The following is a 14,174-nucleotide window of genomic DNA, read 5'->3' as shown; positions in this document are numbered from 1 at the left end:
TGGTGCTGCCACCTGAGGCTGCTGGAAAGCAGGGGAGGGGAGGGGAAGGGAGGGGAGGAAGAATGAGCAAGCGACTCTTGCTTTGTTTGTATGGATTTGAAGTGTGAGATGTGATATCCTAGCGCAAATGCAGTCCTGGGCCCAGTGAGGGTGGAGGCCCCTCCCAAGCCCAAGCGCCCAAGGGCAGGGGCGGAAACACGAGTGTGTAAAATGCTGACAAAGGGGCACCCTGGGGAGGCCCAGGCCCTGGCGGGTGTGCAGCCCTCTGTCCTTGCCACTGGAGCAAGGACTAGTGTCTACGGTGTGCGCACTCTGTGGGTCACTGCAGTCTTCTTACGGAGGGATGGCAGTCCCCTTTTTACAGACGAGGAAACTTGTCGAAGTGACAGGAGACCCACTCGGTGGCTGCACCAGCTGTCGCTCTCAGGGTTGGGCTGGCTTCAGGGGGTCAAGGGTTAGGAGCCAGTACTAGCACTCTAGCTCTGTCTGCTCTGGAGGTGGTTCCTAACCCTGGGCCACACCCGCTACCTCCTCTGGGCCTTGGGAGCCCTCTGGGATGCAGCTCTGGGCAGGGGAGAGAAGGCATGAAACGCTTGGAGGGGCGCCTCCCTCCACAGAGCCGGCTGGAGTCTGGCAGGACTTGGGCCCGCCTGCCCTCCTCTCCTGGCCTTGTCACTGGACGCTAGAGGGCGTCGCGGGGAGCAGCTGGCTGCGTCCCTCCGGCTGAGACCTTTCACACAAACCTGCCTTTCATGGTCCTCTGTGGCCACTGGCTAGGGGAAGGCACCGGAAGCACAGCCAGAAGGAGGCGAGGGTGCCAGCGACGGAAGTAAGCAGTAGTAGACCGTGGGGGCTGCCGGAAGGACCCGGTGGACACTGCAGAGCCAGGCTCCAGGTGAGGCACCAAGGAAGCAAGCACTTCTGCAGAGTTAGGGTGTGGGTCCAGGGGGTCTGGGAGCCGGACCTGATAACCTTGGGAAGGACCAGGATGGGCCACAGACTCAACATCAGCCAGGCTGCCCGCGGCGCGTGCTCAAGGCTCCCCGGCCGCACCCGGAGTGGCCACGGGGGGCGCCCGAGGGCGGCCGGCGCTCTGGCCCGCTTCTCAAGCTCTGTGGCCGCCGCATCTCGCGGCTGCGTAGAGAGCGGTCCGTGGAGGGCGCGCCGCCTCTGGACCCGAGGGTACCGGTCCGGACGCCAGCCTGCACAGCCCTGACCTGACTGGCCCAGCCCAAGAGCCATGACGCCGTATGATCCCTGACTTCATCCTGACCGGAGCGGACCCCACCCGGAACCGCTTTGCCTGCCCCTACTCCAAGCCGGACCTCTGATTCCGATCCGGGCTCTGACCTGGCCTTGAACCCAGCCCGGGCCACCAGATTCCAGGCCCAGCCCCAGCCCCTGATCCCCCAGCACTCGCCCTCGGGCTCCCCGCGCTCCTGGCCATGCATGGGAAGCTCCTGCCGCTGGCCGGGCTCTACCTAGTGCAAGGCTTGCCCTATGGGCTGCAGTCCGGCCTGCTGCCCGTGCTGCTGCGGGCGCGCGGCCTCTCCCTGACACGTGTGGGACTGGCCAAAGTGCTGTACCTGCCGTGGCTGTTTAAACTCGTGTGGGCCCCACTGGTGGACACGCGGGGCTCCCTGAGGGTCTGGCTGATGCTCAGCACGGCTGCTCTGGGCCTGGTGTGTGGGCTGCTGGCAGTCCTGCCTCCTGCAGAAGCTGGCCAGGCTGGGCTGCCTGTCACCGTGGCAGGGCTGCTTCTGCTGCTGAACCTGGGTGCGGCTGTGCAGGACGTGGCCCTGGACACGCTGGCCGTACAACTCTTGGAGCCAGCCGAGCTAGGGCCTGGTAACACGGTGCAGGTGGTCGCTTATAAGCTAGGGGCAGTGCTGGCGGGAGGGGGCCTGTTGGCCCTCGTGCCCACCCTCTCCTGGCCCCTGCTCTTTCTGCTCCTGGCTGCCATCTATTGGTTGGCTGCTGCCCTGGTCTGGGCTGCACCAGCCCTGCAGCAGTTGCCTGTATCTCAGCCCTCAGAACGACCCCTCCGCACCCTGCACCTTCTGCAGGAATTGCTGGCCATGCCTGGTACTCTGTGGACAGCAGGCTTTGTGCTCACTTACAAACTGGGTAAGTGAGGCCTTGAGTCAGGCAACAGCAGGGACGGGAGCCTGCAGGTGGATCCCCAGGAGCCCTGGAACCCGTTTTGTGGCCACCTTCTGGGGTATTAACTGTAGGCTGGAGCCCAGCCTGGCTCTGCGGCTGGGCTTTGCCTCTGGTCCTTCTCCAGCTCTGGCTGCATGGCTTCTGTGAGCTCCAGCCATAGCCCCTTGGGTCTCAGATGCCGCTTCATGCTGACCCTATGCTTGGCTGATGCCCAGTCCCAGCTGTCTCCTGGCACCCGTGGCCCAAGACAGGGGCAAGGCAGGGGCCTGGCTAGGGGAAGGCAACTGAGGCCCCGAGTGAAGAGAGGTGGGCAGCCCCCCTGCTCGCGTTCTCCCCACAGGTGAGCAGGGCGCCAGCAGCTTGTTTCCGCTCTTCCTGCTGGACCATGGCATCTCTACTCCAGAGCTGGGCCTGTGGAACGGTGTGGGCGCCGTGGTCTGCTCCATCGTAGGCTCGTCCCTGGGCGGGGCCCTGCTGGCCAGGCACTGGTGAGCCCTCCTCAGCTTGCCCCACCCACCTGCTCACACCTGCCTTGCCCCACACTCCCTGACCTGCCCCATCTCCCCACCCCAGGCAACCACTGCCTTTGCTGAGGTCTGTGCTTCGCTTCCGTCTTGGTGGTCTGGCCTGCCAGACCACCCTGCTCTTCCACCTGGACACCCCGGGGGTCAGGCTGGGCCCCAGCACCATCCTGAGAGGTGAGGGGCTGGCCACGGGAGGGGAGGAGTCCAGAGTCCCGGGCCCTACTGATCTCGGCCCTCCCAGGGGCAGCCTTGTTGAGCCTGTGTCTGCAACACTTCCTGGGGGGCCTGGTTACAACCACCACATTCACCCTGATGATGCACTGCAGCCAGCTGGCACCCAGTGCCCTGCAGGTAAGACGGTGTGGCTGGGAGGCCCAGGGGCTGCAGGGCTGGGATGCAAGCAAGCCCTCGTTTGATCTCACACCCCACCCCACCCCACCCGCCGCAGGCCACACACTACAGCCTCCTGGCCACCCTGGAGCTGCTGGGGAAGCTGTTCCTGGGCACGCTGGCTGGAGCCCTGGCTGACAGCCTGGGGCTGCATCTCTGCTTCTCCCTCTTCCTTGCTCTCTCAGGCATGCCCATTCTGTATCTGGGTCTGGCACCCAGCGCCCTGGCCTGAGCGGGGTGGCCAGCCCACCTAATAAAGCTGAGCGTGCCCACGGCCTAGCTGTCTGGGATGTGCGATGGGCAAGGCTGTCCTCGGGCTGTGGGGGCTGCCCCATAAGAAAAGAGGGTTCCTAAGAATGACTTGAGCATTTTTTATTCCGCGTTTTGGGGCCTCTTCGTCCCGCTTCTGGTGGTGGGCTTCGCCCAGGTAGTCGGTCACTGTCTTGGCCACAAATGTCCCTTCTCTTTTCCCTGATAAACTGCCACACCTGGCTCCCTCGGCACGGTGGCCACACAGCCCCCTGTGTGTGACGTGGGGGAGCAGGGCTGGCCTGCGGCAGGGTGGTCAGTGGCCCCACAGCAGGATCTCCTCTGTAGCTAAACGCATCAGGGCACGGAAGCTCAGATGCAGGTGTTTTCTCCAGAAACGCCGGTCCCGCCCGTACACCTGGGCCGGATAGCAGGGGCTTCCTGTGGTGGAGTGGCAGACACAGCCCTGAGGACTCTGGGCCAGACCTGGCCCCTGCCCATGTCCGAACCCAGCCTCCCAGGCCCTCACCAATGCCGTGGAAGATACGGGCCACAGCCCTGCCCGAGAACTGCTGGTCTGGCCACGAGGACAGGAGATGGCGGATGTCCTGGCGTATCTGGTCCTCCCAGTCCTGGATCTGTGGGTGGCAGGCACGTAAGGCCAGCCCACGCTTCCACAGCACCAAGTTCCACACAGCCCACCGTGGTGCAAGGCAGGAGACAGAGTGTGTAAGCGTGTGCACGCACTTTGCTGCCTGACCTCACCGCAGGCCTGTGTCCTCTCTTCAACCCCCCAGGAGGGGCTGGCACTCACCCTGGCCTGTCCTGGCTCTGGGCCCTGCTCGTCTTCCATGCCTCCTGGCCCCTCTTCCTCGAAGTAGCCGCTGAGCAGAGCCTTGAGCCTGGCACTGTGCTCCTCATCAGGCTGCTCCAAGCAGGGCCCGCAGCTGGGGAAGGCTACACTGGGGTGAGAGGAATCTGTCAGCGCGGTTCACCAGAGGGGGAAGCGGGGGTGGCCTCAGGCCCCGCCCACCTCTCCTGCACCTGTGAAAGGCCTGGAAGGTGCGTCGCAGGCGTGCCAGGGCCTCCTGCTCGCGGGTTTGTACACGTTCATATAGGAAGTCACAGATCTGGTCCTTCTCGTGGGCTGTCAGGTCTCCGGGGCTGTGCAGACAGAAGGCGAGCTCCCGGAACTCCACCAGCACCCCTGTGTCCCGATGTGCACCTGCCAGAGAGCTTGTGAGACACAGGCAGGAGGGCGGCAAGCAGGGCTGGGTCCAAGCAGGGTTGGGGGCAGGGCTCACCTGTGCTGGGCTCTGGGTACCACTGCAGTTGACGGAGAGCCTGCTTTGCAGGGGCGAGCTTCCAGCCCATCGAGTCGGCCAACTTAACCACGTCAAACTCTACGGAATAGCTTCCTTCGCCTATGTTTTCCTGTGGCTGCTGGGCTAACCAGACCGCCAGTGGAGGACACCTGTCCCAGGGAAAGGGATATGTGATTAGCAGCCCTGGTCCTGTGTCCCTGGCCCCAGCCTGGGGTGGGATGTGTGCTCACCTGCGGGCCAGGGCCTGGAGCTGGGGGAGGCCCCCAGGGCAGCGCAGGTGGCAGTAGGCATAGGTGGGTGCCAGCAGCTCCAGCCAGCGCCGTGGGTGTAGCTCCAGGTAGCACAGCAGCGTCTCAATGGCTGGAGGCAGAGCAGGGCTTAGGGGACACAGGGACGTGGGGATGCGGGGAGGTACCCACTCCTGCCCCCGGTTCCTCACCCTCCTCAGGCATGTCCAGGGCCTGCACCAGCGGCTGCACTGGGAGTGCCCGCTCATGACCCAGGCACTGGGCTAGGCCTTTGTTGCTGGCTTGCTCGGCCTCGCTCGGGGACACGGTCACAGGCCTCTCTTGGCTCTTGGCTCCCTCCTGCTCTGGGGGCTGTTGGGCATGGGTGCAGGTGCAGGGTGGGAACGAGCACTGTACCAGCTTCTTCACGGCAAGGAAGTCGGAGGCCTCGGCATGCACGTGTCTACGCAACTCCTGCAGGTCCTGACCCTGCGAAAGAATAGCTGTAAACGTGGGGCGGTGGGGTGGGGTGGGGTGGGGGGAGCTCAAGTGGGGCAAGTAAGAACCTGGGGCTGTAGAAAGAGGTGGCAGTGTGCGGGCTGGCCGTCCCGTCCAGCCCGGCCCACAGCCTGCACGTAGCTCTCAAAGCTGGGGGGCAGCCCCAGGTGCAGCACGGCCCGCACATCTGGCCGGTCCAGCCCCATCCCGAAGGCCACTGTGGCCACCACCACCCGCAGCCGGCCCTCCATGAAGGCCTGCTGCACCCGCCGCCGCTCCCGGGCACACATGCCGGCGTGGTAGGCTTCGGCCACAGCTTCCGGGGCCTGGCCTGCAGAGAAGACACAGACAGTTGGGTAGAACGTGTTCCTGTGGCAGGTCCGTGGGGCACAGCCCTGCTGACCTCCCCTCTAGGCCCCAGGTCCCAGGCCTCACACAGGCAGGTGCGGAGCAGCGCAGCAATGCGCTCCGTGTCTTCGCGTCTGTTGCAGTAGACGATGACAGAGTTCAGGTCGCGAAAACGATCACTCTGCAGCAGTGTCACCAAAGCCTGGTGGGCGACAGCGGTCAGCACGGGCTGTCAGAGGCAGTGCTTCTGCCAGGCCCCGGTGTGTCCACTCACCTGGTCTGGGTTCCTGTCCGTGGACACAGAGAGGTACAGGTTGGTGGGGATGGTGACTGGCCCTCTGAGGACATGCTCCTCAGCCACGCCTAGATGCTGAGCCATGTCTCTTGAGGTGCTGTGCGTAGCCGTGGCCGTAAGACCCAGAAAGCAGCGGACACCCATGTGTTCCCGCAGCACCTGTGTGGGAGAGGAGCCAGTGAAGGTGCCCCACCCACCCTGCCTTGCCCCTTCGCTTGTACCCCAAAGAAGGCTCACCTTGCAGACACGCAGGTAGCAGGGCCGGAAGTTGTGGGACCATTGGGACAGGCAGTGGGCCTCGTCGACACAGGCAAAGGCAACGGGAGGCAGCTGAGGGAGGGAGCCAGGGGTCCCTGCCGCAGCCCCAACCAGTGCCTCGGGTGACAGCATCAGAACGTGCACCTGGGCCGCCTGAACCTGAGGACGGCAAGGTCAGGAGCATCATCGAGGGCCTGCCTTCTGTCCCTACCCATCTTGCTGTGTAAGGCCCCTCCCTCACCTTTTTCAGGGCAGAGTCCCGCTCCTTCCTGGTCATGCCTGAATGGATGCAGGCTGCCTTCAGGCATGGGGGCAGGCCAGACACCTGTGGGTACAAAAGGACAACCAGTTGCAAGCCACCCTTCCCCTGCTCTTCCTCAAACAGCGCTCAGTGGTGCTTGGCCTGACAGCTGTTGCCATCTTCAACCTGGGCTCCCTAGGGAGAAAAGTCCCAGCTCGTAGATCCTGTGACTAAGGATTCAGAGCCCCCTGTGAGCCTTGGTTCAGGAGTGCCAAGAGCAGACAGGCCCCACTGGGGACGTCCTCCCTCCCTAGAGCTGCTCCTCTTGGGGGTGGACTCAGGTCTGGCCAGCTGTGTCCCTGCTGCCCTTGGACCATTGCCAGGCCGGGGACTGTGGACAGAGCTGGCAGGCTGAGAATAGCTGAGCTCTCTACAGCTCCGGCCAAGTAACTGACAGCAGCCCCAAAGGGTCGGAAGAGCCGTGGGCACTGGTTCCTGCCTTCTGCATGTGCTGGAGGGGTCCCGTCTGCGCACCTGGTCGTCCATGAGAGACAGGAGGGGAGAGATGACCAGTGTGAGGCAGGGGCTCCGCCGGGCATAAAGCAGCGCGGGGAGCTGGTAGCACAAGGACTTGCCAGCACCGGTGGGCGACACCAGCAGCGTGGATATGCCTGGTGGGAACAAGGGTCAGTGTGCTATCCTGTGGCCGGGCCTTGGCCCTGTCCCATCCCCCAACAGCCAAGCTCACCAGAGAGGATCCGCATGACCGCACGCTCCTGTCCGGGGCGGAAGGCACGGTGCCCTAGCTGCTCCAGGGCCTGGAATACCTCAGCTGGCGTCTCTGGGGACACAGGTGTTGGTCAGCATGGCCTCAAGTTGCCCCCATCCCCCAGTAAAGGCTCTCAGCTGAAAAGCATCTGCTCACCTGCCACTTGCCCAGAGGGCCCTGGTGGGTAAAGTGGTGGCACGGTAGGGGGCAGGCAGGGCACCCGGGGCCCAGGCTGTTCCACGGTGACCAACAGCTCAGGCCCAGCAGGCTCCGGATCTTTCTCACTCACTAGAAACAGATGGAAAAGGGTGGTGTGGGAACTCCAGGCTGGGCTGGGGTCATTCTAGCAAAAACACACCTAGCTACAACCTGCCCTCCACCCCTTCATTCACCAGGGAGTCGGCAGCTGGCACTGCCTGTCCTCTGGACTACTTCCTCCAAAGTGAGCAGGGTCTGTGTGTCGTCTTCATTCTCACCACCTTTCTTCTGGGGGGCTGGGGTATGCTCTAGGTTAGGTAGAAGAAGCAGATAGAATCTTTTACTTGAGCTACAGGTGCTCCCCGCCAAGAGTACAAGTCCTCTCCAAAAACCTCAGCCCGGCCCACCACCAGAGCAGAGGTCTCACCTGGTTGGGGGCACTGGGATGACCAGTGGCCTAGCTGCCCACACCGGAAGCAAGAATTCTTGAGCGTGGCTCTGGGCCGACCACCTACAAAATGCTCCCCTTTCTTCTGCCACTTCTGCTTCCACATCTGGGGGCCATAAGAGAGGGTCACGTGGCAGGAGGCAGTAGGGGTGAAGGGAGTGCCTGCCAGCACCTCACCTGCTTGCGGAGGAGCCTTCCACGGAGAGCCGGGCCCCGCACGTAGCGTTTCTGCTTCATGTTGAGCCGCACGTAATTACCTCCGTTCCGCACAGCTACTCTAGAAGGATGTACAAGTGGGCCGTGCCCCAAGCCTGCCCCGACCTGGCTCGACTTAAGGTGACCCTACCGGGAGGCTGAAGCTGTGGTACCTGGAGGCTGTGGCGCCACTGGGGCGCTGTGCCCACAGGGGTTTTCCCGAAGGGTCTTCTGCATGTTCTGCAGTCCCAGCTTCCTCAGGCAGGGGTCCTATTTGGCCACTGTCTTGCTGGGCCTGTGCAGGGCTCCCCTCTGGCTCCCTATTCCGTGTGCACCTCTTGCCTTGACTGTCGCCAGGTTGGGGGCTCCCTGCACTGACTCCAGCTGTCTGTAGGGCTTGAGCCTCAGGCCTAGTGCTGGGACCAGGGACAGATGGGACACGTGAAGTCAGAGACTGTGACTGCTCTACACCCAAGTTAGGCTGGCAGGCCTTGGAAGCCCCCAGAAAATCTGGGGCCCCGTTGTGACACCGCTCCAGCCAGCCAGGGTCTAGGGAGCCCAGTCGCAGGCTCAAGGATGCCTGTAGCTGCTGGAGGCAGCCCGGCCTCAGCTGGGGCCCAGCAGGCTGCAAGGGCACCTCACTGACTTCTTCTGGAGAGATGAGGGCAGCCCCTGCACCTGGTGGCCTTGGGGTGGGCATCTCGGACGAGGGTCTTCGTGGAGTCCGGGGTATGCGGCTCAGGGCTGGCCCAGCCTGGTGGGGGTGCGGGGGAACAGACCAACAAGCAGGAACTCAGGTCTCCAGGCTGCCGCCGACCTGAACTCCCCCCAGGAGTTTCCGCCTGATTAGTGCTGCAAGAGCGTACGTGTGCACGTTTGCACAGGCACATGTGCGTGGAAGGGTTAGCAGAAAAGGGTATCTGGGGGTCCGGTCACTGAGTGGAGAGCAGCTCTGGGTACGGGTTGGATGCACTGACTGCCTGGCTCTCAGCTCTCACCTGCAGGGTGCCCTTGAGGTTGGCCTTAAGCCTCTCCCCGTAGTCCCGCACAGACCCTGGCCGGCTTGGCCCAGAAAGAGGAGGATGTGGACTGTGGGTCGCAGCCCGATTCAAGTGGGGCCCCCAGCAGCTGGGTTCTGGCACCTGCAAGAAGAGGCGGTGGGAGTCCGAGCCAGAGAAAGGCTGGTGCGAGGGGCGAAGTTGTCCGCAGCTCCCTTCCCCAGCCCCCAGGCCCTCCTCCACCATGTCCAGTCCTCCCCCAATGTTCTGTGCCCCACCCAGGCTCGTTCACGGCTCCTCTGGGCTCTGCCACGCAGGAGACTGGCCGGGAGGCTGGGGCGTCAAGGCCTGGGTACCTCCTCTGCCTGCACGGAAAGCGATTGCTTGGGGCCGCGGGGTCCGACCCCTTCTGCCTCCTTCAGGGCCTCCTTCAGGGCGCGGTACTCCCGGTAGAGCGCTGGGGATGGGGTGAAGGGTTACTGGGGGGCCGCCGGTCGCCCCACCCACCCTGCGCCCCTCCTTCCGCCCCGCGTCGGCGGGCTCACCCCGGGTATCCTCAGGCGCCGCCGCCACGTCCTCCTGTGAAGGGAGCGCGTCAGCCGGAGGCCGCATCCTCAACCCCCGTCCCCGGACAGCCCGCACCTGGCCCGGCCGCCTCCCGCGCCGCCGCCGGAACGCGCTCTCCCAAGCCTGCAGCCGCTCCCGCACGTCCCGCAGTCGCTCCATGGCGCTCGCCCCGCGGCCGCGGGCTCCGCAAATCTCCCGCCGCGAGGGAGACGCCGGCCGCCAGCCAATGGGGGCGTCCCGCAGGGTCGGAGGCGGGGCGTCTGGGCAGCCTCCTCCGGGGCAGCCAATCAGTGGGACCCTCATGGGAAGACCAATGGGTGGTGGCTACGTCATCGCGGTGCGCGGAGGCGCTGGGCGGGGCGCGGCGGACCGTGAGGCGGGGCCGGTGGCGGTCGTAGCGGCTGTGGGGCCGGTGAGCGCGGGCGGCCGGCTGGGGATGGAGCGGGGCGGCGTGCGCCCCCGGCCCTCCCTGGCTGCACGAAGCAGGCGCGGGTGCTCGGGGCGGGCGCCGCCCGGGAGGCGGGAGCGGGAGTCGGGCGGTTCGTTTGCGGGGTGGGGAAGGATCTGGAGCCCCGCGTCGGGCAGAGCGACCTCGGGCCCCGGGGGGCGACGCACCGGCTTCGAGGGGCATATCCCGTCCGGGAGGCGGAGGCCGTCGCACTGATGGTGTCCCTCGGCTCGAGCCCGGGAGGAGCCGGGCGGGGGGCGTCTTGGGGCAAACGCCGGGAGCCGCGGGCCGGCGGGAGGGGGCGGCGGCCACCACACAAGAGGCTCCTCCCATGGTGACCACACTGGCTGCTTTCGTTTCCTCTCGTGACAGGTGCTCGGTTGGTCTGTCCTGTCACAGCGAGGTATGAGTCGTCCTCGCGAGAATTGTCTACAGGCAGAGCAAGGCCGAGGGTTGACGTTCGGGGCTTCTCAAGAACCAGTGCCCTAAGGACTTTCGTTGTGTATGAGGTCCGGAAGAACAGGGACTCTGGGGCCCGACTGCTCCCTCTTCCCCGAGCTCATCGCCCAGGCTGTGACCTTGGCCGGGCAAGATTTAGGGCTTAGTTTTCTAATCTGTTTCTGGGGGGATGACTGGGAAGCAGTTTTGAGGATGAGATGTTTGGCCCGCTGAGAGTCCACTGGCTGTTACTGCTGCTGAAGTCAGTAACAGGGCTGATATCCAGGTACCCCCCGGGGTCCCAGGCCTTTTTTATATGCCTCTTGTTAACTTGGATGCGCTTTCTGCTGCTGCCTGTGCCCATCTGAACAATTCCTGGACTGGGGTCTTATGAATCCTATAGGTGTGAGAGTCACTGTGGTTTTTTAGGGAAAAGGGAGATGTTTAGACAGGTGACAAAGACTTTGGTGGATGAGGTTTGCTTTCTGTTTTTCTGTAAGTCTGCAAAGATCTCCATGCTTGGCAGTACTACTGGACCATAGTAGTTAGGACTGAGGGTCATGCTGAAGGCTTGGGTTACTCAGGCTGTCTGGACACAATGTTCCCTGGGTCCCTGTTCTTTTTACCTATGCTGGTATTTATTAAGCTGCGTCAGTGCTTCCAGTTCCTGTCCAAGGACCACCTGCAAGAGCTGGAGGAGGGTGGGGCAGGTTCCCGCCCCTCGGGAGTATCTTAGCCCCTCAAGTGTTTGTGTGCTTTGTGAGCTTTATTCTAGTTTTGAAGAAAAGAGGATCTCTGATAAGCAGCTTTGTGAGGTCTGAAGTACAGATGTTGGGGGGGGGGGTCCTGCAGAGCAACAGTCATCAAAAGCACACCCAGGCCAGTGGTCATTTTTGGTGTTGTGCTATTTATGTACCGTTTGATGGCTAAGTTTTCCTAAAGAGGCACCATGCTTCTGGAAGTAGGGAACCGGGGGGGTGGCCCCGTTCCTATTTTCATTCAGTTCAACCCATTGTCAGGCACCTAGCACTTGCTTTTTGGTGCCACGGTCCTCCATGGAGTGCCAGCTCTGTGCTAAGCACCACGCTGGGTTTTCCCACTACCAGCGATGGAGGAGGCTGTGGCCGGGCGGCGGCCTGGGGTCTGTCCTCCCCGCTGAAGGGCCCTTCCCTGCAGGTGGCTTCCTGCCTGGCCCGGCGCCATGCACACGCTTGTGTTCCTGAGCACGCGGCAGGTGCTCCAGTGTCAGCCAGCTGCCTGCCAGGCCCTACCCCTGCTGCCTCGAGAGCTCTTCCCCCTGCTGTTCAAGGTGGCCTTCATGGACAAGAAGACTGTTGTGCTTCGCGAGCTGGTGCACACGTGGCCCTTCCCGCTGCTCAGCTTCCAGCAGCTGCTGCAGGAATGTGCTCACTGCAGCCGGGCCTTGCTGCAAGAGCGCCCCAGCACAGAGAGCATGCAGGCTGTGATCCTGGGGCTGACAGCCCGGCTCCACACCCCAGAGACCGAGGCTGGCACACAGCCTCTCTGCAGGTATGGGTGCACCCGAGGGGCTCTCAGGCCTGGGGGGTGCAGAGAGGGTTCCCCCCTGAGGTTCCAGGCGAGTGCGAGAGCTCAGTGCGGAAACAGGCATGTGGCTTCTGTCCCAAGGTGGCTGGGAGTGGGTGTGGGTTCTGCTTCCTTGTCTCCTGCTTCAGCCTACCCGTGCTCCCAGGAAGCATGCCCTGCGGGTGCTGGACATGACGGGCCTACTGGATGACGGCGTGGAGCAGGACCCTGGCACCATGAGCATGTGGGACTGCACAGCAGCTGTGGCCCGCACCTGCATAGCACAGCAGCAGGGCGGGACTGCGGATCCTGGGCCAGCCCCCATTCCTGTGGAGGTTCGTGTGGACCTGCGGGTGAACCGGGCCTCTTACTCGTTCCTGCGGGAGGCACTCCGGAGCAGTGTGGGCAGTCCCCTGCGGCTCTGCTGCCGGGACCTGCGGGCTGAGGACCTGCCCATGCGCAACACTGTGGCTTTGCTGCAGCTGCTGGATGCGGGCTGCCTGCGCCGTGTGGACCTGCGCTTTAACAACTTGGGCCTGCGTGGCCTGTCTGTTATCATCCCACATGTGGCCCGATTCCAGCACCTGGCCAGCCTGCGGCTGCACTATGTGCATGGGGACTCGAGGCAGCCCTCTGTGGACGGCGAGGACAACTTTCGCTACTTCCTGGCCCAGATGGGCCGCTTCACTTGTCTGCGGGAGCTCAGCATGGGCTCCTCTCTTCTCTCGGGGCGGCTGGACCAGCTGCTCAGGTGAGCAAGCCCCACTATTGCCCTGTCCTTTCCCCCTCTTCCGAGACCCTGCCCTGGTCCTACTTGGTTGTGACCTGTGTCCCCTATTATAGCACCCTGCAGAGTCCCTTGGAGAGCCTGGAGCTGGCCTTCTGTGCCCTGCTGCCCGAGGATCTGCGCTTCCTGGCACGGAGCCCCCATGCTGTCCACCTCAAGAAGTTGGACCTTAGTGGCAATGACCTGTCCGGCAGCCAGCTGGAGCCTTTCCAGGGTCTGCTGCAGGCAGCAGCAGCCACACTGCTACACCTTGAGCTGACTGAGTGCCAGCTTGCTGATACCCAGCTGCTGGCCACGCTCCCTGTGTTGACGCGCTGTACCAGCCTCCGCTACCTCGGTCTCTATGGCAACCCACTGTCCATGGCGGGCCTCAAGGAGCTCCTACGGGATTCGGTAGTGCAGGCTGAGCTACGCACGGTGGTGCACCCCTTCCCTGTGGACTGCTATGAGGGTTTGCCCTGGCCACCGCCTGCTTCTGTCCTGCTGGAAGCTTCCATCAATGAGGAGAAGTTTGCTCGTGTGGAGGCGGAGTTGCACCAGCTGCTACTGGCCTCAGGTCGTGCTCATGTGCTCTGGACCACTGACATTTATGGGCGCCTGGCCGCAGACTACTTCAGTCTATGACCTCTAGGCTGTCCTGGTGTTCAGGGCTGCTGGAGACCCCTCCCTGCCTTAGGTAGACAGAGCCTTTGCTGGGACCCTGTTGGAGGCCTGACACGGAGTCACTGGTCTCTGGTTTCCTTGCTCTTGGGCTCTCGCAGCCTTCCGATGCTTGGTGGAGCACCTTGCGAGGTTTTGCCCTGTACCTGTTCCCCTGACTGGCTGACTGTGGGCTTAAGGGCTGGATTCCAGGCCTGTTAAGGCCAGGCTTGGTTTGGGTGCACTTGGCTGCCCTCTGGTGTCCTGGTCCTCTCTTTGGAATGTTTCTGGGGTCCCAGCTGTGAGCTGAGAGAGGGTGTTCTGTCTGGGCCCTTCCCAAGAACAGACTGCTCTGGGGTTGAAGCTGGAACAGGGACCTGCTTCAAGGTGGGTTGGGTCCCCACGCACTGGAGCCTTTCATGGTTCTCTCTGCCCTGGCACCCGGGAGACAACCTGGCTGGGCTTTGGAGCCAGCGGGTGTCATTAAGGTACAAATGTGCAGTGTGTTTGGAACTTAAATTTGTGGTGTTTTTTTCTGTCCTAACTGGTCAGAATGACATGTCACTGGCTCTGCTGTCCCCTCCAGCGTAGCCACTGGGTAACAGCTGTCTTTCGGTCTGCTGT

The 14,174-nt window shown here is 63.3% G+C and overlaps 3 protein-coding genes across 6 annotated transcripts; 2 read left to right on the top strand and 1 right to left on the bottom strand.

Moving 5' to 3' along the window:
* The first annotated feature begins 914 nt into the window (after positions 1-914).
* MFSD3 (major facilitator superfamily domain containing 3) lies at positions 915-3,354 on the top strand. Its single transcript, XM_030303649.2, has 5 exons — positions 915-2,127; positions 2,504-2,651; positions 2,737-2,861; positions 2,929-3,038; positions 3,136-3,354. Exons 1-5 carry the CDS (start codon positions 1,446-1,448, stop codon positions 3,307-3,309), a joined length of 1,239 nt encoding a protein of 412 aa, XP_030159509.1. The 5' UTR covers positions 915-1,445; the 3' UTR covers positions 3,310-3,354.
* An 80-nt stretch (positions 3,355-3,434) lies between these two features.
* Positions 3,435-9,852, bottom strand: RECQL4 (RecQ like helicase 4). The gene is given in 23 exon segments (XM_032591966.1): positions 3,435-3,767; positions 3,856-3,964; positions 4,141-4,288; positions 4,371-4,551; positions 4,631-4,800; positions 4,882-5,011; positions 5,091-5,367; positions 5,445-5,707; positions 5,812-5,926; positions 5,999-6,178; positions 6,257-6,436; positions 6,519-6,602; positions 7,053-7,189; positions 7,267-7,359; positions 7,444-7,575; positions 7,680-7,793; positions 7,913-8,039; positions 8,111-8,214; positions 8,217-8,283; positions 8,286-8,882; positions 9,127-9,270; positions 9,483-9,589; positions 9,672-9,852. Coding segments are annotated over 23 exon segments (3,765 nt in total). The 3' UTR covers positions 3,435-3,642.
* Positions 9,853-10,058: 206 nt separating this feature from the next.
* LRRC14 (leucine rich repeat containing 14) lies at positions 10,059-14,069 on the top strand. 4 transcript variants are annotated; one of them, XM_030303627.1, is made up of 5 exons: positions 10,059-10,105; positions 10,514-10,650; positions 11,756-12,109; positions 12,291-12,875; positions 12,968-14,069. In XM_030303627.1, the coding sequence occupies exons 2-5, from the start codon at positions 10,646-10,648 to the stop codon at positions 13,533-13,535; spliced, it is 1,512 nt and encodes a 503-aa protein (XP_030159487.1). In that variant the 5' UTR covers positions 10,059-10,105; positions 10,514-10,645; the 3' UTR covers positions 13,536-14,069. The 4 variants fall into 4 exon arrangements, with proteins under 4 accessions (XP_030159487.1, XP_030159488.1, XP_030159491.1 ...); XM_030303628.1 differs by lacking the exon at positions 10,514-10,650 and having other exon boundaries at positions 10,080-10,105; XM_030303631.2 differs by lacking the exon at positions 10,059-10,105 and having other exon boundaries at positions 10,238-10,650; positions 11,889-12,109.
* Positions 14,070-14,174: the final 105 nt, after the last annotated feature.

This window comes from Lynx canadensis, chromosome F2, assembly GCF_007474595.2.
Source record: "Lynx canadensis isolate LIC74 chromosome F2, mLynCan4.pri.v2, whole genome shotgun sequence".
In the NCBI taxonomy this organism is placed as follows: domain Eukaryota; kingdom Metazoa; phylum Chordata; class Mammalia; order Carnivora; family Felidae; genus Lynx; species Lynx canadensis.
This window is presented reverse-complemented; position numbering and strand designations above follow the sequence as displayed.